This window comes from Leptonotus elevatus, chromosome 15 (assembly GCF_054856555.1).
Source record: "Leptonotus elevatus isolate MCC_2025b chromosome 15, RoL_Lele_1.0, whole genome shotgun sequence".
Taxonomy (NCBI): Eukaryota; Metazoa; Chordata; class Actinopteri; order Syngnathiformes; family Syngnathidae; genus Leptonotus; species Leptonotus elevatus.
In genome coordinates, this window is record NC_141253.1 from 15,880,614 (window position 1) to 15,904,507 (window position 23,894).

Below are 23,894 nucleotides of genomic sequence, written 5' to 3' on the forward strand. Positions count from 1 at the left end.
ATGGTAAATTAGTCAAACACAAGATCAATGCTACACACTTTTGAAAATAGGATTCATTTGTCTTCATATAACCAAAATCAGTCTAGATAGACAATCACAACAAAATGTGTCCCAACCAAGGTTATTTTAGTTAACTAAAACTAACGAAAAAACTAAAACTAAAATAAAATTTGAAAATTCGTTAACGAAATAAAATAAAAACGAAAATGCTTTTAAAAAAATGAAAACTAACAAACTACATTTTATGTTTACAAAAATAACAAAAACTAAAAATGTCCTTCGTTTTAGTGTTTGATCGTTAATTTAATACATGAGCCTTTGGGGATGATTTCAAGTAGATTTATTTTGATTTTAACCAGAATATGGATGTTTAAAAAAATAATACTTCCCCACTCACTCATAAACACACACACACACAATCTTGGTCTCTCAGGCGGGGAAGCGAACCCACACCGACCTGCATTTTAGGCCTGTGAGGGTACCACTCCACCACCCGAAACCCAACCAAAATAAGGACGTTTGAAAGTGTGTCACACAAAAGTGACATCATCTAGCAGCAGCCAATAGAAAAGCACCTTCAGAAGACATCACTCCCATGGTGGTTTTTAAATATTGCGCTTTTTTTTTTTTTTTTTTTTACTATAACTAATACTGAAACGAACTAAAACTAAACTAAAACTAAGCATTTATGAAATAACTAAAATAATAAAAACTAACAGAACCACCCTGAAAACTAATTAAAACGAACTAAATTTAAAAGCAAAACTCAAAACAAAATAAAACCTAAATAAAATGAAAAATTCCAAAACTATAATAACCCTGGTCCCAACACTGTAAGCCCAGAAAATAGACAAATACAAATACTGTACTCCTAAAAAAATACAAATAAATTCAGGGATTGGCAACTTGGTTCCCAGAGAGCCGCGGTCCTGTGTCTTTTAGATGTCTCCCTCCTCCAACATAGGTGAGGATCCTTATCAGGCTTCTCCAGAGCTGGCTGATGAGTTGATCATTTGAATCACCTGTGTTGGAGGAGGGAGACATCTAAAACACGCAAGACTGCGGATCTCTAAAGTTAGATCTGACCAGCAAATTTCATCAAGATCGTTGGCAATATCCTTGTTGGATTTTTTTTTAACCCATTGTCTGGTTGGAAGGCCTCCCTCAGCATATATTCATGGTTGATGACATTATCAAATAGTGTGGGACGGCAAAGTTGCATTTGACAAATTTGGTCCTCTTCTCCTCTGAGGATGTTCTCCTATTTCAGCTCTTCCTCAACCTCTATCTCCTGCTCGTCCACCACGGATTCCCTCTCTCACCCTCACTTTTCTTCCTCCGACGTCTTCCAATTTGTTTGAAAGCAGGTGAACTTACCTGCTGCATTTTCGTAGTGTTCACACTTGATCGGTTTGTCTACAATAAAGCAATCATGTGTTGAAACAGCTCATGTGCGTGTGCTTAATCAACTGGCTCATGCATGTGGTGATTTGTCAGTCAGTGCTTTGGAATCGCCTGGAAGTGACATTATGACATACTTCTGTGTCTACTGTATAAAAATGTATTCAGTGTTTCACAAATCATTATGTGTGTTGTTCTGAACAAAAGTGTGAGGCTGACTTTGTGTTTATAGTGGTGAAAATCTGGTCCAATGTTTTGCTCCTTCAGTGTAAGGTGTTGATAATTACGGAATTATTTTGTGTTTAGTGTTAATGCAATCGTAAAAAAAAAAAAAAAAGTAAAAGCATACACATATTTAGAAACAATGCTGTTTTGTTGTCATCTCACGAACACAGTCTGAAATATTGAGACACTATTGCAGTCAGTTACACATTACTGTGACCAATACAAAACATATTGGTAAAAAATCCTATTTTAGGGACTAGCATGTGCTAGACTTTTTTGACAGGTATTTTTATGTAAGGGTCAAAAGATATTGACAAACACACAGTTTTTTTTTCTTCAGAAATACATTTTGTTTTTCTTGTAAGGTTAAAAAATGACTTGAATTGGTGTTCCATGCTTCTGAGGTTTGTAGTAAATGTAGGGCCTTAACCCATTGTGAACTGTACTCTTGAGTGGGATGTCCTCCATTGGCTACCAGGAGGTTGGCTCACTGGTACACCTTTATCTACAAGGCCATTATTGGACTACTGCCCTTTTACATTTGCAACGTCATCACACAGAGAAGTGTTAGTTCTTACAGTTTGCATTCAAATGACATTTTGTTGCTATCTTCTCTGACCCTTCCACATGGAACCTGTTGCAAAAGGACTACAAATTACAGACTGAAAATATGTATTTCTTACCATACTCAGCTCCAGTAACATCAAATGACTGCATGAAGTATTTTCAATTAAGCACATGAGTGCTTCCTCAATTGGTGAATAGCCATTGTGTTTATCGGTGTGGTTATTGACAAGCCAGTGCTTTGTAATGACCAGGAAGCGACCTCACAATCTTTATCTGTGTCTAAGGTATGAAAATGTGTGTCTTGTGTGCAAATCACTGTGTGTAATGTTTTGCAAAAAGTGTGAAGTTGAGACTGTGCCTATTGTTGTGCAACTCTGGACAAGTGTTTTGCTCCTTCGGTGTGAACACCGGCAATTGTGTGAACATTTTCATTTTAGTGTGTAAACGACTGTAAAAAAAACTGTAAACAGCTTGCATCATTATCTCTATCTGCTCTCCTTGGAGTGATGTTTACATGCTTTTCTTAGCAACAGGAGGGCAAAGATATGGGTTAAATAAATAAAAAACCTCAATCTCAACCCGAGATCAAACCACCACAGCTCCGCGCTAGCTAGCGAGCCATATGCTAGTCTTTTGACATGTTTTAGCTCGCACGTCGCACATTTAAATTTTCTATGGAACAGTTTTTACGTTATTAGCATAATGTATAATAATCAGATGATCTAATAACTAAATTGTATACATATGCAGTTTGGATTATTTTATTTTTAGTAATGTACAAGTATCTATTGACTGTTTATAAGGGTAACGTTAGACCAATTAGCTCCACTTTCTGTTCATATCGCATTTTTGCCTCCTCAGGCAGATTGTTTTTGTAGTCAAACAACATTTCATCACATTTTGAAATCAAAATAATCCTCACAAATCAAATTACAACTACAACAACTACCTAAAGTCTAATTATTTTCAATGAGTGGAGAGCTTGTATTCACCCAATAAGACCGTCATTTTGAACTGAGAAGTAATTGTGATGTGAGCACGAAATACTTCATATAGAAAGCTGTTGCCGACTTCACACACACACAAAACAACTCGTCTTGAGCCTCTGTATTATGTGTCTCGCGTCATCCTCATAAAAAAAAAGATAAAAAATTAGTTTGCACTAGTCACAATACTGTTGTTCAAAGGGATATTTGTGTTTTCGTTTATGTGTTGTATATGGCACTGAAATAAACCATTCATTCATTCATTCATTCAATTACTTGCCCAGCTAATAGTTATCTTTAGTTGCTTCTAGTTCTACGACTCCATTTTCTTCTTTGTATTTTTACATCCGTCTGGTTGCCTTGTGACATCATGTTGCCTCTCAGTGGTCAGTCTGAGAACTTAAACAGATATCTGTTTTGGGGAGGAGACTTGGGTGATTGATTGTTTTGTTTTTTTAAACCATATATTGAGTCGGCCAATTCTATTTTTAAAATGACATACCCTTACATATCTTAAAATCAGGTGGAAAAGGTTGTTATGGTTGTGCTTTCATTGCGTTGTTGTTGTTGTTGTTCTTTCAGTCTCTGATTGAGTAGAGGGGTGTGTCCTCATGCGCAGCACCTGTTTCTCATTCACAAATCAATGCTTTATAAGGACTGGAACTGCCGATACTCCTTGTCGGAGTATTGACCTTGCTCCGCCCTCGCCCAAGAGCGTTCCAAATTCCTATCTCTCGCTTCGTTTCTTGTTTCCAGTTTCTCACATGAGTTTTTGACACGTAGTTTTATGTTGTTGTTTCCTCAGCTTATTGCCTGAGTGCTTGTTAACCACGCATTGAGCCTTTTTTGCTCCGTAGTTTTGTGTTTCCTCAGCTTTATGCTTGAGTGATTTGTATCCACGTGTTGTTTTTCCCACGTCGCTTTTAGTTTATCCGCTTTCTATAGCTCGTTTTGTATTTTGGCCTTTCATATTCGCGTTGTTCTACAGCCCTCGGTTGTATTTTTGTTAGTTTATTTTCCTTGCATACTTTGCAAGCGACTTTTAACAGTTTTTTTCCTGGCTTCGTCCAGCACTTTGTGTCATAGAATTCCGTTGTGTACAATTAGATTTGTCAATCCACACCCTTTGTCTCTGCGTTTGTGGGATCCACTATCCGGTTATTCCGGAAATCATTACAAAAGTAAGCAAAAACTGCAAAGCTCACAAGCTAACCTAGCTAGGATCCCAGCTTCATAAAAGCAAGTTGGGTAGCTATAGTACAGTTTATTTCCAGATCACCAATTTATTTATTCAACATTTCATCTCTAAACATTATGCAATAGTTTGATGGCTAAGTTAAGTACTATATTACTATAGGCTGCAGCTGCAAGTCCACCCTACCAACCCCTAACAACCCTTTCACACTGGTGGGCGTATGCACTTGGGTGGGTGGGCAAGTCATTTTATGCTTTGGCGCTCAGTAATCTGCTCTAAATACGGCATCCTATTATTTAGAAAGCATTTAAGCTTGGACATCATGATTAGTAACTGAGATTGTTGTGGCATCTGTATGGTGCCAATTTACTGATGACTTTGTATCTTGTAATGAATTAGTTGCTCTTGGCCAAATAGGGTTGCGCCAGTCAGACTGATGACTAAATTCCAATTTGGAGCAATGTCACTGAAATATTATTAGCTATGCCAAGGAGGAGAATATATATATATATTGTGCTTTTGAATACTGTGGTAATGACTCACTTAAATTACCTGTTCTAATAATTAACAATTTACAAGCTATGTGTTGAGATATCCTTATCCAAATCATGTTCCCCAAACCAAAATGATGCAATTCCATAAAAAGATTCTTCTTCCTGTTGACTCTTGGGGCTCCGTTTTCATAGACAGGCGCACGTACACATTGTCATTTCTGAGGCAAGTGTAGTCTACCGTGTTTGTGACGATAAGGGTGACACAGCTGATGTCCCCCTGGTGCATCTGGCATTTAGTGAAAGAGAGTAGACTGCGCTCAGTGTAAAAACAGGTGCACCCTTATTTTCATGCCGAGGCAGGTCTAGTTTAGCATGTTTGTGAATTTGGTAGACATGCTACGCTTCCATGGGCGTACCGGCGCACAGAGCTGCCACGTCCAACTGCACATCTACAAATTAGTGACGAAAAATTGGATTTTAGATTTTAGACTCAGTAAAACCAGGCCTAAATAGTGCCCTAGGTGTTGTAACGCAATAATGGTTTGATTTGATTGATTGATTTAAATGTAAAAAACGCACTGGTAACCAGTCCAGGGTGTAACGACTGCTTCTTGCCCAAATTCAGCTGGAATAGGCTACACCTTACCTACCACCCTATTGAGGACAAGCAGTATAGTAAGTGGATGGATGGGCTCATAACCAAGACCGATTGACTCAGACACATGTCATATATTAAGTTGTACACTGCTTATCCTGGTCATGTCATGGACTACCCGCTTGCCTGCTTACCAGTCAATCATAGGCAATTTTAAAAAGGGCATTGACGGAGAATTGACCCAACCCCAGCAAGTCCATTATACTTGGAATAGCCATTAACAGACGACCAGAGAAACTAGCCTAATTACCTAAACAAAGCATATTTTCAGTTTGTCTGTCTGATTTACAAACTTAAAGTACTCAGGACACAAGTCAGACTACAATAGGTTTTAATCTTAAATGTGCAATCAAGAGAATATGGACACATCATTGTGGAATATATTGCAATAAAGCATGGCCGGGATACTGTCCAAACTGTCCTCAGACCTCCCAGCATGGCCGGTACACTCGTCCCACCATGCACCTCATGGTGTCGCGCCTCAGGATTGGGATGCTCAGGTCCTGGCCGGTGTTTCTGTGTTCGATGACTTGGCCGTTGTCATCAGCTCGTCGCTTGTACAGGGGCAGTCCATTGCGCAGCATTTGCATGTCGTGCCAAAGACTCCGATCGGCGACAACGATGACCCTCTGCCCTCTTGTTTTGCTCATGGGATCGGCCTCACCGCGGTTGTTTTCTGTCATCTCCTCGCTCAGCAAGGAGGTGAATGCAGCCTGATCCAAGGAGCTGTCTTCAGCCAGGTCCACAGGCGACGCACAAGAAGATTGCAGCAAAAGTGCTGCAGCAAAGATGATGCACATGAGGGACTGTCTCATGGTGAAGATCGTTATGAAGACTGCTTGGCTTCAGGAACGAATCGCTCTGCAGATGTCTCAGTTTCTTGTTGTGACTTAAAGATCCTGGGAAGGTCATTTATACCATTTGGGTTACACAGGATTGTCCATGTTGCCTTTTGTCCTGTACGTCATGATAGCTTCTCCCATTGTGCTTGGAAAATTAGCTGAAAGTATGAGTAGAATTATTGCACTGTTCAAGTGTGTTGACTTCACACAAATTAATTAAAGTCCTGCGGTGGATGACTTTGGACCATTGAAAACAAAACTGTGGGAATTCTTTGAGCGGCTGAAAGCAAGAAGACTTTAATCCAAAATGACTGACCTTTTAAAGAATGGAGTTGGATTAACCACCCATAGGAGCATTGTGGCTTCATACATGATGAAGGCTAACCACTTTTTCCTCATTGTTCACTCTTGTTTTTATAGCAGTGATCGAATGGGATTAGTGGGACAATCTGATTGTTTGTTTGTCGTGTAGGCAGTTTGAAGTTTAAAGATAATCCTAAAGAAGAAAATTGTGACAAATCTGCCAGCATGGATCTCTTCCGTCAATTATGGCTTCCGGATGGTAATGAGAAGCTACATGCACCTGCACACGTACACAGCCAGCAAGTGAGATCCGTTTTTAAAACAGAGTTTCTAAAACTGCTGATAACCAACGCTCAGAGGCTCAGGATCAAACTTGTGGCCTGACAGGAGAAAATGCAAACATCAAATTTAGTAAAAAAAAATCACAATTTGAAAAGACCTCAATCAAAAGCAAGAATCACAGAAACAACAGACAAGGCAAGGCTGAGCAGGGCGCAGAAGGAGCAGAGAAGCTGATTACTTGATACACACAAGAGGATGGCTAAGGGAATATAACAGAGCAGGTAGACCTAATAAGAGGCAGTGACAAACACAATAAAGGTTAACACAATTACAATCATAAATCCAGAAACTGTCCAAAATCTTCCAACTAATAAGTAAAAGCCGGCTGCCACACAACGCAAACAATCTGACAAGGTTAATACAAGCGCCGCAAACAACTCTTGAACACCAAGTTAATCGTATGCTAACACTCACATAACATGGCAACTCAGTTTAGCTAGCAGAGATTGAAAACTAACAAATGTCACATGACTGACAGACGGCCAAAACACAAAAATTGCTATTTGATCAAATGCACTTTTTTTGAGAAAAAAAAGAAGAAGTTATTTCAGAATGCTATCTGTCAAGCTAATATCTGCTCACCAATAAGCCTACAGATATATGTTTTACAGTGGACTCTTTCTTTATGTTTAAATATTTTCATTAGGAGACAGGTTTGGATTCCTGGAAGGCCAATCTTGTACTCACACTCGTTTGCTACGAAGTCATGCTGTTGTAGCACGTGCAGAATGTGGCTTGGCGTTGTCTTGCTGAAATAATCAGGGACGTCGCTGAAAAGATGTTGCTCAGATGGCAGCAGACGTTGCCGCAAAAATTGTATGTACTTTGCAACATTGTGCAGAGAGAAACACAGCAAGGGATTTTCAGACATCACATTTCCACATCAATTTGAATTTTTTTTTTTTAACAAGATGGTATGTAGCCTATATTGACACTTGTATTGCTTCACAGATGTGCAACCAACACCACCCCATACCATCACAGATGCTGTCTTTTGAACTCTGCGCTGATCATAACCTGCATGGTCCTATTTCTCTTTGGCCTGGAGGAGGCGGCGGCCATCATCACGGTCCATGATTTCCAAAAAACATTTGAAATGTAGACTCGTCAGACCACAGCACACTTTTCCACTTTGCTTCAGTCCATCTCAGATGAGCTCAGGCCCAATTTTTTTTATTGAATATAGTTGAAAGGGATTTACAAACCATTGTATTCTGTTTTTTATTTGCATTTTACACAACATACCATCTCCACTGAGTTAACCTAAGGGTTTGTAGCTAAAAACAGTGATTGGAACCAGAGGTTTTCATCAAGGGGAAAAAAACTGACTAACCCGCAGACTTGCTGCACTCGGACTGTAACAATGGATGAAGATTGGCTCGATCAATAATTGGATGTAATTAAAGTCCCGCCAGTAGGTGAAATGACAGGAGTGATTTGTACTTTCAGTTTTTCTCAGCTAATTTGCTGATTTTAACCAAGTCGTTGTTGTTTTTTAGCTGCTTGTCTTCCTCTGTGCTTGTCTGGAAGAACGGGAGCAAGATTGTTCACAAGAGAAGGGACCACTTAAGTTATAGGTGTGAAACTCCGATCCTGGAGGGCCCTAGTCCTACAAGTTTTAGATGTTTCCGTTCTCCAACACAGCTGATATATGGTCAGCTCATCAACAAGCTCTGCACAAGCCTGATAATGATCCTGCTGATTGGAATCAGCTTGTGTTGGAAGAGGGAAACCTCCAAAACCTGTAAGACTGCGGCCCTCGAGGACCTGAGTTTGACACCTATGACTTAAGTCATTTTTAATTGGGGCTGTCATGGACAAATGCTTGCACCCCCCCCCCCCCTCTTTCATTTCATGTTGTTAATTAGACTGAATAAAGGTTATGTTATATATCCTCAATAGCCAAAATAGTAGGTACGTCGAATGGGAGCCAATACAAGAGCTCGACAAAAATCTGCTAAATGTTTGTTTAATGATGTGGACATGGATGATGTTTATTGATGTGGTTGTATTTTGAAGTGGTGTACAGCTTTTTTAAGGCAGAATTTCTGTTAAACAGCTCATGTATGGGCTCTCTTTAGATTGTCAATTGCAGTATTGACTACATTGTGAGATTGGGAGGCAGACTGAGGCAGGGCTGCTAACACACAGTACAAGGTGCTGCCTAAACCACACATCAAACTGACCCAATGGCTTTTTGCAAAAATCAAATCCCTGTTCAAGGAAAGCTCAAACAAATAGTCAAAGATAGTACCATTTCAGTTGGCGCTCTTCTGCATCCTGAATAACTAGGGGGCAATCTAGCGAGAGATAACTCTGGAGCAAGTGAAAACTAAAACAGACGGGGGGCAAAATAACTTTGCTGTTTGCGAAGACCTGAAGAGCACCCTGGAATGTTGAACCGACTAATGATGGAAAACAGCAGAAGTCCTAAGAGTGCGAAGATGAAAGCCAAACATTGCTCTCAGCGGTTATTTGAGGCTCGTGTCGCTAATGGGAGCTGGTACAAGGTCAGGAAAAAAGATGAAAGCAAGGAGAGAAAAGATGACCATTGATCTGTTGCTATGGAATGATAGATTAATAAAGGAAACCTAAAATAGCCATGGTGTTTCCTGAAAAAGTAAGCACAATTAAAAAAAAGAAACAGTTGCAGTGTTACTAATACTTAAAGTGAAGGATAATCTGCACATAATGATCATAAAAGCGTACAATTCGTCTTTCTGTCAAGGGCAAGATATTACCGGCGGTTAGAAGTAGTCGATCTATCTATCTGTTTTGCAGCAATTAGCATTAGAATATAGCTAAGTTTCATCATTATTCACAAATCTGTTTAAAACACTGGGGGGAAAGCCTTTTTGCAACATGGCCCTGGTTGAGCTCGTATACTCTGCTGCCACCTGCTGGCCGTTTTTGTAATAACTACCATTGCTTTAAGCTTTTTCTTCAGTTCAGAGGCTGCATCAAAGCCTTCTGTATGCTTTAGCATAAAAAAATAGAGCTGTCAAACGATTACATTTTTTAATCTGATTAATCACATCTTAGAATTTTGATTAATCACGATTGATCGCGTGATTAAAAAAAGGCTTTTTCTAATCAACATTTTTTCCCCGCCAAATTTGAAGAGCACGGGTTATGTGTTAATTCTTTTGACATTTTATGAGGCCGTCTTCAACATTTTTTGACCGACTGCCCACGCTCATCCTCCTCTTTTTCTAATCAATTAATTACTTGCATAATTTAAAATGGAAAAAAATGACATCAGTATTTTGTCATGAACAAATATTCTAAATGTGATACGCAAACATTAATTAAATGCTTTACTTTAATGCATGTAATTCTGTTTATTGCTCAAACACAACCAGTAAACGTAGCCGTCCGCTGTCACACAAAAGGGTAATATATGGTTTGTGATTAATTAACCAGTTAACGCTTTAACTTTGACAGCACTTAAAAAAAAAAAACATAAACCATGGTAATATTTAAAATAGAACGTATTTATACGTTTTTGGAGCAAATTAGACAAATCAGGAGCAAAGACACATGTACAGTACAGCCAGCAGGTAACAACATGACTGTACTATGTCATATTTTTGGCTGCTTTGAAGATTTTAGGTGCGCAATTAAAAAATCATGAAATACTCATTTAATGTATATTGATTCGAGCCAGCGTTCATTTTGGTGTGCATATATATCGTTTAAAACCAACAAACCACACACTTTTAGTCACAAGAACATAATGATATCGTTTCTATTGTGGTGTCTATTTAATACAAGCTAATGGTGGACCCATTAGAATGTAATGGTAGGTCTAAAATAATCCACCATGGGAAGTGTCTGAATCACTCCTTCTTTCTACTGTCTAACAGTGAGGGACTGCTTCTGAGTCTTTGCCGATGTTCATGTTGCCATAGAGACCAGTTGTTGAGCAGATCGCATCCTCCTTGCCCACACAGGTCAGATTCAGCATACTGACTTCTGGGTGTAGACCTATAAGGAAATGCGCACGAAGGAACGGCTGTCTCCTTTTGTCGCAATATCTTAGATTAGCTCTTAGCTCACAAAAATCTGACAGAGAAAATATTTTTTAAAAAAGGATGAAGGCTACATTGGGATACACATTTATCAGACACTTTCTTAGGTACACCTGCACTATCTAAAACGATATCTTTCCGATGATGGATGATTGAGCTGCATGAAAATGTTGCCTTTGACAAAGGTAATGTTGGCTATCTTTAATAAGTTTGTTGCATTGCTGTAGATTGGGATATGTAGTATCCCTACTCCCATACACACAGCCTACAAAATGCCTGCTTACTATGAACACCTGGAAACCTAGTAGAAGGAGCGTTTAGCCCAGTTTGATAGTTTGGAGAGCTCTGACGGGGCTTTCATGCTGAGCTGGCAGCTTGTTCCAGACATACTGGCTGCCTGACAGTCAAAACTTTGCCGCAGAGTCTCAGCAACAAGCGCTGTGGTTTTCATTTGGTCTCGTATCCACTGTAACAAGACCAGGGTGTTATATTTAGCAGGGTCTGCATCACTTTCAATAAAGGCGAGGGGGATGTGATGAGAAATGGATTGGCATGATTGTGTCATAAATACATATATTCATATAATTTTTAAAAAATCTATATATATAAATGACCTTTTCACAGAAGTCATGCAGACATGGCCATAAAGTAAACAGGTGTAAAATCAGGTTATATCTCAATTATAGAGTTAACGTCCTGCTTTTGCTCAGTTGTTAGGGAAATACACTACAGCTCAGCAAGAAGCGCTAGATATTCTGGAGAGAAATGTCCTGCTTATTTTATTAGTTTGTTAGTTCAAATAATTCCACTGGATTTTTATTTGTTATTTTTAAAGCGACCAAGGACAATTTTTGAAAGCGTAATTGTAGGCTTGACCGGAGAACGGGCCCGAGTTTAACCCTGCGGTTACGGGCAAGATTCGATGGATCAATGATTGGATGCAATTAAATGTCTAACAGGTGGTCAAATGACAGGAGCACCATTTTTTTCTTTCCCTTAATTGCACCTCTGGGGGAAAAGCTGTTTGCTAAAGCCTTGCAATCTTCCTCTGCAGACACATGAAGGAATGTGAGGAAGATGATTCACCCTTCATCCTCCACAGAGAGGAATCCCCCACACACACACTCCTTTTTAATTGTGGCTGTCATGGTCAAAACAGTTGTGCTTGATGGCCACAATTGAGTACACTTGGAGGGTATATGAAACTAATCGAGGAAGTATATAAAGCAAGACAAAACGATCATCTAAATCCATTTGCTGTATAACGCAAAATGAACTTAAATGAATGACTCCCCCCCCCAAAAAAAAATAATTCATAAACTGACTACATGACAGACATTTTTTTCCCCATCTCATTGTTTTATTGTACCAAGACTGAAAGTAACAGGAGTGTGTTTGAGTTAACAGCATGTTGAAAATAAGCACATTACTGTGATGGAACCCCAAAAAATTAATAATAAATAAATAAATAAATAAGAATTTCAGGTAGCCCTTACACTGCATGTGCTCCTTCTGAGAAGAAGATAAATGTAAAAATTTCAGTTGGACGATTAAAATGACGTCACATTCGCCCACAACGTGCCTCATTTCTTCAAAGGTTTAACGTCTTGTGTGTTTACCGTTACCATGGAGACACTTCCGTCGCAGGGACCCGATTTGTGCCTGCGGTAGTTTACCTCCTTTACCGACATCTGACTTATGTAACTCTTGGTTTATACGATATAGCTTCCTAAATTTGCTGAAATGGCGGACGGCGCAGTTGATGCAAGTCAACAAAATGACGGCCCCGAAGTGGTGAGTGTGCGACGTGTGGTTGTGGTGCCACTACGTGTAATTCTTCTATATACACATCGGAGGGAATATAATGAACTGAGCATAGCTTGTTGTTTGTTGGAGAAACACTATGTGATACAAGAAAGGCAGAAAACGTCGATTTGAGATTCGACAATGAAATACACTATACTTATATTAGGCTACTGTACGAATGAACTTCCGGTCGCATCACGCTCAAAAGTATGTTTCAAAATAAAAGTCAACATTGTACAGTTTGTTTCTCAATGTAGTGTTTCCAAACATTCATAGAGGCAAAGTACATTTTACTTTTGAAAAAAACAATCTCACACATCACAAAACAAAAAAATGGATAAACAGGTTTTGCATGTTTAGAATGACATAAGCAACTGCATCTCATGGTCACATTTTCATAATTATGACATCTGTTTTGAGTCATTCTGTTAATAGTCAATCAAAACACACAAGTCACTGGTGGTTAAGTGGTGCACTTAAATAATATATTGTTTTCAAATTTTGTCACCCAAATGTCATATTCATCCAACTCCAAGCAAACAAGGGAGCAAATCCTGAGACATGGACACAAAGGAATCATCACCATGAACACCGGAGCTAAGATGGAAAATGTCACCACCCTGAAATTGGCATTTGCTCCTCCAAAAACTCCAGGGGTGAGGCTGCAGGGTATGTGTAGTTTTCATTTTGGCAAGTTTTCATTTTGGCATGCCACGCACTCTAAGGGACTGTCCTAATTCAACAGTCACATGGTTGAATTGTTTTCTGCAATTATGACACTACTACTCACTTTATTTTTTCATCTGCTTCATCATGTCTTCAGGCCTCAGGTCTGAGCTTTTGGAAAGAAGAATCGCCCAAATAATAAGGTAGGGATTCATATTACATCTCCAACTTTGTTGTACCTGTTACAAGGATGCTTAATCAGGTTCTCACTTGGGTTGAAGTCGGGGGATGATTGCGATTATTGTGGTGGCCATGAATGTATCTTCCTTCATACCAATAGCAACTAAATCTTCGATGATAGCTTTTACATGGGAATTATTGTACTCCCGAAGGCAAAGCTTCCTTTATACGATGGCAGAAAGCGGGCAGTTAGAAACTCATCATTTTTGCAGAGGTCATTTTGACATCTTCAGGCACCCAATGAACTTGATCCATCAAGACTAACATTAGCAACACTAAAAGAACATAAGTGAGTATTTAGTTATGCAATATGTTGTTTGATGATGTTTTTGCAGAGACAAGATTCATGCAGAACGGAACCCACCGCTTCCCCAAACCGACTTCTCCTCCGTAACTCAGAGGGATTTTCGAGTTGAGGGATTCGTCCCCCGAACTACTAAAGTCAACCGTGTATGTATCCTTGCATACAATTTACGTTACGTACTGAATGTTCGCGTGTTAATGGCAGTCATGCCGGTTTCAGGACACTTTGTATCACAAAGGTGGATTCCTTCTGGATTTGGTAGCATTTAATCAACTTCAATATTTATTTATTTATGTATTTATTTATTTAATGGCCATCTTTGTTAGTCTTTAATTTACTTTAACATTATGGCTTTAAGTAAATGAGACAATATTTTTATGAGTCTAGAAGCAAAAACATGCAACAACATATTTGACCTTTAACAAGACACCTCAAACAATGGAAGCCTATAAAATAACCAGAAGTCTCTTGCACATCTTGCTCTTTATCTATTACTTTATTTATTAAAACACTTACCGTTTTGCGAAACACAAAGTCATAGTAAAAAGTGTATTTCAAGTCAATTCCTGGAGTAAAATCCCCTAAATTATATGTAAATTGTACGACATATACAGTGATTTATTGATAAAATATAATTTACTGTTTTTTCTCCCCATTTTGTTGCTTCTATTTCCAGATTCATGATTATAAAACTGAGCAGGCCATCAGCTATTGGAGTGAAAACTACCAGCGGATACAGGTGGGTCACAATTGTTTCTGGAATAATAACAATAATACATTTTATTTGTAAAGCACTTTACATTTGAAATCAAATCTCAAAGTGCTACAATGGGTACAGCATAAAACGGCAATACAACCAATACATAAAATAGCAGCATACAAGAGAAATAATAAAAACGCAATAAAAAATAAAATAAAAAGCAATATTCTTATGCAATACTGTACACCAGCAGTCCCCAACCACCGGGTTGCGCCGCACAATTGAAAGAATAAAAAACTTACTGTACTTCCGGTTAATTGATTAGCCGAGGCTGACAAATATTTTATTTTGTAAAGTGACCGGATTCTCTCTGTTTACGATGGACTCTTGACGCATGTCAACATGCTAATTATCTCAGTCACGTAGCACTGATGCTAATCAACAAGTTAGTAAACTGAATAAAAAACAGACATATTATAGTTACATAAAAATGTGGCTTCACATTTCCTGTTATATCTACAAAATGTCCCAGTTTTTGTGTTGCTGGTATCATTCATAAGCATTACCATAGTGACCTCACCATATTAAAGCGTTGTTGTTACCCTTGTTATGGTGTTTGTGCTGCTAGTACAGGTACATAAAAATACATAGTGGATTTGCGTTTGTTGTTGTAGCCTTTTATTAATCAGCCGGTACAAAAGATGTATTTGCCTTTTTTTTCTGTAAAAGCTTATAGTCCTTCCATTCCCTTACAAATGGTACCATCCAATTTGTGAGAAGTTATAACCGCAAAAGCTCCATGAATGAAACGTGTTTGTGCACTAAGGTCAAAAGGAGGATGATTAGGGACTGGTGGAAGATTTCTCCTCCCAATTATTCTCTTTTTGCAGATTCTGCAGCCTCTATGAATTCTGAACAGAACCCACAGCCCATCAGTTTCAGGATGCATTTCTGCATATTTCTTTTGTTTTGTCTTACAGGGTGTGAGCCCGGCAGAATGCCCGAATACACCCTTTAAAAAGTCAGCCCAGTTTTCCACACCCATCGGTGAGCAGCGGGAAGACATCGACCCCTTGATTTAATAATTGTCCAAATGAATGCTTTTTCAATGAATTGAGCTTTTCCTTGTATGCTTTTGATGCTGACGAGCTCTAAACTGCATATAGGGACACTGCCACTCATGTTTCTTTTAATATGCTAAACTAAGGGTGTCAAACTCAGTTATGGCTTTCTTTTAAAGACCCTGTAAAATGATATCAGTGATTTGCTTCTAAATAAAAGATGAACCTCAACTACTTAGGGGAATGGGTCGTCCTTTACAGATGATTCTCCGTTACATTTGAATACTTTTTTTGTGGGCTAAAAACATCCTTGCTGTATACAAATATTGCAAATAAAAAATAAACTCAAACATTTTAAAATTTCTCCAAACTTAGCTTGCTGGTTGAGGGTGGGGATAATGGTGTGGATCTGGTGGCGTTCACGAGCTATGATGTTAGCGCTTCCTTTCTTTCACCTCCTTTGCGATTAGATGCCAAAGATAAGGGCTTTACAAAAAACAACACCTGTGCTCTTTAGCAAGCTAATGTTCATGTTTTCTATGACTTTTGATGAGACATGCTAACATGGTTGCCACAGACAGTAGCCTATGGACATGCATTGCTTTTGATGGGAAAGCCGCCCCTGCCAACATGGCCGCTGCATTGGCACGCTTTCACACCTTATTTTAACTTGATAGGGACTTTACGAGCTCTTATGACAAAAAAATTATAAAAATCACGATGTATAATCTCTTAATTATACTATATACATAAACACAATTGCTCCTGAATGTCATTGTTATCGTGATACAGTACATTTTTAACAGCAAATTGAATTTGAAATGGTCATTGATACGTGCGCGCTAAACCATGCAGTTTGTTTTAAGTGTGTCTGATGATTTACAGTTTTTGGTTTCAAGAGTATGCAATTGTTTATACAGCCTCTGTCAGACAGTGGAGTTTGTTTTACATCATTAACTTCACCTTTTGTGTAAATTTAATGCTGCAACTATTTAAGAGCTCCAAAACAAAACACTGCTCACAAAAGCCTCCTATAGCAAGAAGTATCATGAAATGATGTTTGTACATTAACTCATTCACTGACATTGACGGCTATAAACGTAAAAAATTAATTTGAACAATTTCTATTAGTTCAACATTTTTTCCACTTTTGTTTACAAGAGTATGAAAACCTAGATTGTTTTTGTACATTTAGAACAGATATAACATTTGTGATTAATCGTGAGTTAACTAGTGAAGTCATGCGATTAATTACGATTAAAAAATGTAATCGCCTGACGCCCTGAATTTTTTATATTATTTTCTTTTTATTCATTCATGCCATAAACGTCAAAAATTCATTTGAGCTATTTCTATTAGTTCCAACTTTTTCCCCACTTTTGTATACAAGAGTACGAAAACCTAGAATGTTTTTTATTGTACATTTAGAACAGACATAACATTTGTGATAATCGTGAATTAACTAGTGAAGTCATGCGATTAATTATGATTAAAAATGTTAATCGCCTGTCACCCCTAATTTTTTATAATCTTTTTATTTGTATTTTTATGAATTTATGGCAGTGAATGAGAAAGGCACTTGAAAGACATGCACCTACCGCATATGCAGATTGTGAAACACAGCAATGTGCACTGGGAAATCAAACAGGGCTTTACAACGGCATATGTGTTCTGTCAATCACAGGACAATGCTGGGAGATGTTGATCCGTTCTGAGCATTCAGGAAAGATTAGTGGGCGGTAGCTATGGCGACAAGTAATTTTAGCTTATATGTATGCAGATTTCCCGCCAGAACATTAGATGATACCAGAAAGGCTTGGAGAGGATTTGTACGTGTCATTTTAGATGTCATGTTATACATCAATTTTGTGTTGTTGTTTTTTTGCTCCTCTTTATTTGTGTCTCTTATGTGTCATGTTATTTTGGGGGAGGCGCACACTAAGAACAACAAGTGAAACATGGGCATCTGAATGCACAATTTTCTAAAGAGATCAATCAAGGTGAAAATAATCCATTCCAGTTAAAGAATCGCTGTAGTAACTAGTTTTGTTTTTTAAAGTTTTTTTTTACAACGGTCCATTGAGAAGATAGTTGTTTTCCCATGCAGCAGATAAATACTTCACATCATTTCAACCCATATACAGTGCTGTGAATTTTTTTTCTTCCTCTCTTCTCTGCAGTTTCCCCAACTTGAAAGTTTAATATCATCAAACACGTCAGAGAACGCAAGTAAGAACATTTGAGTAACATTTACACTTGGAAGAGAGTAAAATAAAGAATTGGGGGGGGGGGGGTAGGGGGGGGGAACTCACTCAAGGGTTGAGGAACAAACTCACGACCTTCAGCTGCCACGCTGCTCCTGCTGTGTGTTGGTATATCGCTCGTGTCAGCTGGAATCTTCCTAGCTCCAAGAGACCAAAAACTTTTGGTTTCCTCTTGGAGATACATAAACACACTCTAAAAACAGTTGGGTCAAAAATAATCTCAACTATGGGTCAAAAATGGACTGATGCTGGATCAATTTGACCCAACTTTAAATCAAGAAATGTGTCTTTTAGTGTAAAACAACTCATAAATATTGGTCGGATCATTTACTTGGGTAAAAAAAAAAAAGAGGGTCATTTTGCACAAAACAACCCAGAAAGTTGGGTCTCTAAAAACACTCAAAACAAAACAACTGTTTTTAGAGTGTACTCTCTTCCAAATGTAAATATTAGCCTACTCTAAAACGGAGTCTCTTTTGTCCCACTCTAATTAGAGTCAAATTTACTCTGCAGAATTTATTGTGTAGAAGTAAGAGTGGTCCAAAATAATTCTACACAGATGTGAAAGACTCATACCCAGTATTAGAAAATGCTTGATTTCAGTCGTTGCTGCTTAGGGGTGGTCTAACATTTTTCTTTATACCGTAAACACCAAGTAAATCAAAAGTCAAGCTAGTCAAGATATTCTTGTCAATCAAGACTCAGGTTGGATTATTATACGTGAAGCAAAATGCAATGTGCATTGGTTGTTCATTCGGATTCCTGCCAAAGGAAAGTGTCGCAAATATCAAGATGGTGGACAGCCAGGCCACTTGTGTGAAGTTAGCAGGCAAACGCGTGGCTCAGCAGAGAAATTCACTGATGCTCTCGCTTGCTCTGCCTCGAACAGGCATCTGTTACCAGGAGGAAGTGGGCGGTAATTACATTCACGCAGTAGGGGAAGATGGTCTCCAGCAGAGACACGTGCACATACAGCGAGTCCAAGTGCCACAGCTGATAATGAGCAGCTAATGAGCAGTGATGTCACCACAACACAGATGCTTGCTGCCGCAAACACTACATGACATTAAAATTAGAAACTTAAATGCCATCATCAGGTATTATTTGTAAAATAACGATTGGAAGAGAGACGTTTTCATGAGTTTATTGAACAAAATATTTTACAGTATCTTGGATATACATATATACAAATCTTGCATTTGCCTGTATAGCACTATTAAAGCCTGCCAGCAGTGTACATAAACACTGCCTCCAAAGTATGTTCCAAGGAAATATTAATACATCATTGACTTCAAAACACATTATACAAATCTGAATATAGAAAGCACAAAAAATAAGATATTTCCCGTGAAAAGTACTCACTCCGAGGACATAAAATTTCTTCATACAAAAACATCTTTATGTTTTTTTGTTTTGTAGTTGCAGCATTCAGGTCATACAAATACCTGGAATTTCCTCTGTTTTAGGTGTACGGTTTATGTTCCTCTGCATGGAAATGTCACACAAAAGACTTATTCTAGAACAAATAAAGCAGTGGCTCGGCCACCGGATCTTCTGATGTCGCCGCCGCCTCTCAGATAACATACACATCAGACTTATCCCCGAGTAGCCAATAGGTTCTCATTTTACCTTTGCCCTGAAACACACAAATCAATAAGTTCATCAAGAGGAACGAAGGGCGGGGGAGGGTAACGTTACATCCTCAGTTTGCTTTCCTTTCTTGAAGGTGATCACAAAGATCAAATTTCACCACTAACGGTGACATCATTTGGCCAAAATACTCGAGTTTAATGTCTTCAGTTTGTCACATTGGACTACATAAATGCAATGTGCTCACATGTCAACACTGAATATCTGACTGAGGTCAAATTATTATATGTTTATTTTCACAACTGTAAGTCAAACATTTTAAAAGCAAAGGAGTAGGGTGGGGGGGTTAAAAATATTTCATCCAGACCCCCCGTCGATGATAGTTAATGAAGGAGCATCAAGATGGTAAAAAAAAGATATATATATTTTTTAACTCATTTGCTCCCAAAACCATATAAATACGTGCTATTTTAAATATTACCATGCTCCCAAAGACGTATTTGTATGTTTTTTTTTCCTGCAAGAGCATACAGAAGGCTTTGATGGAGCCTCTGAACTGAAGAGAATGCATGAAGCAATGGTAGTTATTACAAAAACGGCCAGCAGGTGGCAGCAGAGTATAAGAGATCAACCAGGGCCGTGTTTCAAAAAGGCTTTTTTTTTTGTGAATAATGATGAAACTTAGCTATATTCCAATGCTAATTGCTGCAAAACGGAAACAGTTAGATTTTTTTTTCCTGATGAAAGAAGAGACTCTAATCTTTCTTTTGGTAGGTTCCATGTTATAGCAATAGAACATAATATTCTGTGGGCCTTGCAAAATCAGTCAAAATGCAGAAAACAGCCGGGAGTGAAGGGGGTTGCTTCAGTGAAAATGGCTGGGAGTGAATGAGTTAAAAAAATATTTTTTTTTATACAAAACGACCAGCAAATCTAATATCTATTATGTTATAAAATTGTTATCTGGCTATAAATATATTTTAAAAAAATGGGAATGTCATTTAAAGCACTCAATAATTGTGCACATCTTACTTTCATTTCAACATCTCCTCGTAACTGTAGATCAAAGTAGCCAAACTCATCCAGCACTTCTTTGGTAGCTGAGGATAAGTGGATCTTCAGAGCTGTAAAACACACATAATATTTTTTTTCTTCAAAAGAAATACAATTTCAACAAATCTTTATTATCAACTCTATTATTCTGAGCAGTAAATTTTTTCAGACGCGGATCTTGACGGTGGCCGCAGTTTATGGCTGGCTAAGGGCCCCTACACTTTAAGTGCTATCAATTATTTACCAGAACACAGGAAGCAACTTAGCAGCTAATCAATATGTCCAATGACTTGCTCCAGTGATATTCCACCACACTTGCAGAACATGACTTCCTGTCATTGCAGGTTAAGAATAGAAGCATCAGCATAAAAGGTTTGTATGACTCATATTACAAAGGGGATGATGAGGGAAAATTTAATTTAAACTCATGGTTTGGGAAGCTTGTTTGATTTGAGAAATTTCACATTGTAGAACAGTGTTCAATTACGCACTGCCATTTGTGGGTGATAGGAACCGCAAATGGTAAAAGTCTGCATATTGACACCCATTAGCCGAGTCTCCAGCTTACCTGCAAACCGAATGAGGACCAGCAGTATAGAAAATGCATTGATTGATGGAAGACATTAAAAAAAACGTGTGCTTCGAGGATAATTCCTTCATACTGGCATCTTATGGCAAATAAATCACTGAGGACTGAATAATTATTTTCGTTGTTCTCAACAAAGATGGTCTTGAGTATCAAAAAGATTGCCAACACACTGAAAAAAGTTAGAGGAGGGAGTCAAGTGTCTATAACCACCACCAGCTCTGTACTGTCATCAAGGAGGAGTGGAAGAGGATTCCAGTAAGAACCTGTGCACTTCCGGTGATTCCAGGCCTAAAAGGGTTAAGGCAGAGCCAGATGGAGGGGGAAAGAAAGGTGCTCACACAAACTATCGGTACTGACAGTTTGGACATAAATTGGACATGTTCACTGCACGGTGTTCTTGCCAGCTATTTAGACAGTAATGACTGTCTCTTATTTTTAGAGATGCTACTTGTACGCTGACTCCTACTCTAAAATATATCTAAGTTTCATTCTAAAGTGTTATTCCTCAAGAAGGTATACTGTAATAATGTAATGTGTATTCATGTTTCATCAATGAGCCACTTAGTTTTAAAGTGACAAGGTTTTGTCGTTTTCCTTTGCCTTAATGACCTAACAAAATCATAAATTGACTTCATTAATATTAATCTGAGATATTGTGTTTAGATTTGGTCTTTTCAAAGACACGGATAGGAAACACACGGAAAGGAAACCCTTAACCAAAAAGTAACCTTTTCAATTCCTTTCTAAAAGTCACTTAAAAAAACATTAGGGACAGCAAGCGTGAAAACATTTGGGGGCGTTCTAACAAAAACAATAACAAAGGATGCAGATGCTCACCCTCTCCGTTTGACTCCATCCGAGATGCCGTGTTGACAGTATCGCCAAACAAACAGTATCTGGGCATCTTCAAACCAACCACTCCAGCACAGACTGGACCTAGAAAATAATAATAATACAAATACATATTGTAATGGAATGTTATGTATGTAGATAAATTACAAGGATTATGTAGCTCGCTAGCTACCTAGCAAGCTTCATAATCATTGCTAGCGGTTATCTAGCCTGCTAGATAGATACAGACAGACAGACAGACAGACAGACAGACAGACAGACAGATAGATAGATAGATAGATAGATAGATAGATAGATAGATAGATAGATAGATAGATAGATAGATAGATAGATAGATAGATAGATAGATAGATAGATAGATAGATAGATAGATAGATAGATAGATAGATAGATAGATAGATAGATAGATAGATAATGCTCGGATGACAGTGTCAGTTACAACAGGCTCTAGCATGCTTCGTGTCCTCTGCAGAAGAAATGGATGGATATTGGATGGTAGATTGCCTTCCTCCAAGTAAGAATGTTTTTTTTCTCCTGTTTTTTTTTGTGTGTCACAGATGTGTGGGTGAACTGAAAAGCAGTTAGAAGGCTTTAATTTTTTTTTGACAATGCTGAGTACGGGCCAACACTCGCTGGTTTATTGCGACATGTCAGGTGTGAGTCTGTTATGATTGGTGTCCTGTCTTGCTTGCTAGGTTTTGTTTGCACCTGTACTCGTCATCCTGTTCCCTTGTGTCATCCAATCATCTCCCCCAGCCACTTGTGTCTTGTCCAGGTCATTTGGCTTGTATTTAATTCCCTGGTTTCGTTCAGTCTTGGTTGGATCATTGTTGCTGTTACCACTCTTGTGTTTTGTTGTTACTTTGATTTTTTGGTCTTTTCAGAACTTTGCTGGTTTTGTTTATTTAGAGTTTTACCCAGTACCCCTGTTAGTGTTTTTGTTAAATAAATCGCGTTCAGTATAACATGCATCCCTGCCGTGGTTCTCCTGCCTCCCTGCATTTGGGACCTCCACCCCCATCCATGACAGAGTCAGAATGTAAAATGTCATCAACCATTTGTAAGTTGCATCAGTAAATGTTGCGCTGCATCTTATTATAATTCATGATTATAATATAGTGTTTGAGAAGGGAAATTAATTTGTATGTGAGCATGTGGCACATGATCTACTAAGATTGTGATCTTTTACTAAGTAGCACGTGCTAAATTGCATATACACTCTAACTTATTGCGTGTACTGATGGCAACAGGTCTAAAAGGGGAGGGACTACCTTATTTAACAGGGAATGATGATGGTTTTCACCATACATTTACAGAAAATAAATTATCCCTTCGATAATTTTGGTGACATTGTGTTTAAAGCTTGGGATGGCACATCCCAAATATTGCTCTGGTATCAGTCAGTACCGTATTCCCAGTACCAACCACTCGGGCAAAAACTGTTTTCTCGATATGAGGTGAAGGACTGCATTCTGTTTGGCAAACTGTCCACCCATACATTTACACTCACCTGTGTGGATACCTATCCTGAGTCTCAGCTGGTCATTAGGTCTGTGTCGGATCTTGAATGTTTTCACTTGCTCTAACAATGCCAATGACATCCCGGCGATCTCTCTGGCATGGAGTTTCCCGTTCCGCACCGGTAGCCCTGACACCACCATATAGGCGTCACCAATGGTCTCCACCTCAGGGGTAAATAGGACGTGTCATTCATTTCACACACTTGTA

The 23,894-nt window shown here is 38.5% G+C and overlaps 3 protein-coding genes across 3 annotated transcripts in view; 1 reads left to right on the forward strand and 2 right to left on the reverse strand.

Moving 5' to 3' along the window:
- Positions 1-5,945: 5,945 nt before the first annotated feature.
- pmchl (pro-melanin-concentrating hormone, like) lies at positions 5,946-7,745 on the reverse strand. The gene is made up of 2 exons (XM_086097064.1): positions 7,698-7,745; positions 5,946-6,422 (listed from the first exon to the last, which is right to left on the reverse strand). Exon 2 carries the CDS (start codon positions 6,336-6,338, stop codon positions 5,946-5,948), a length of 393 nt encoding a protein of 130 aa, XP_085953190.1. The 5' UTR covers positions 6,339-6,422; positions 7,698-7,745.
- Positions 7,746-12,647: 4,902 nt separating this feature from the next.
- Positions 12,648-16,049, forward strand: spag8 (sperm associated antigen 8). The gene is made up of 6 exons (XM_086097223.1): positions 12,648-12,835; positions 13,384-13,516; positions 13,671-13,716; positions 14,089-14,203; positions 14,734-14,796; positions 15,738-16,049. Exons 1-6 carry the CDS (start codon positions 12,785-12,787, stop codon positions 15,837-15,839), a joined length of 510 nt encoding a protein of 169 aa, XP_085953349.1. The 5' UTR covers positions 12,648-12,784; the 3' UTR covers positions 15,840-16,049.
- A 3,161-nt stretch (positions 16,050-19,210) lies between these two features.
- Positions 19,211-23,894, reverse strand: part of npr2 (natriuretic peptide receptor 2) — a 71,235-nt gene continuing 66,551 nt past the window's right edge. Inside the window, exons 19-22 of the mRNA XM_086096580.1 lie at positions 23,677-23,851; positions 22,152-22,250; positions 20,705-20,796; positions 19,211-19,718 (exon numbers count right to left, since the gene is read on the reverse strand). Coding sequence (XP_085952706.1) covers positions 19,656-19,718; positions 20,705-20,796; positions 22,152-22,250; positions 23,677-23,851 — 429 coding nt within the window. The 3' untranslated portion in view covers positions 19,211-19,655. The remainder of the gene's footprint in view (positions 19,719-20,704; positions 20,797-22,151; positions 22,251-23,676; positions 23,852-23,894) is intronic.

Bases quoted from the DNA above. Each gene is read 5' to 3' on its own strand.
- pmchl (XM_086097064.1), bottom strand. From the start codon at position 6,338: ATGAGACAGTCCCTCATGTGCATCATCTTTGCTGCAGCACTTTTGCTG.
- spag8 (XM_086097223.1), top strand. From the start codon at position 12,785: ATGGCGGACGGCGCAGTTGATGCAAGTCAACAAAATGACGGCCCCGAA. The intron at 12,836-13,383 runs GTGAGTGTGCGA...TCCAACTCCAAG, and splicing joins AAAATGACGGCCCCGAAGTG to CAAACAAGGGAGCAAATCCT. The intron at 14,204-14,733 runs GTATGTATCCTT...TTCTATTTCCAG, and splicing joins GAACTACTAAAGTCAACCGT to ATTCATGATTATAAAACTGA.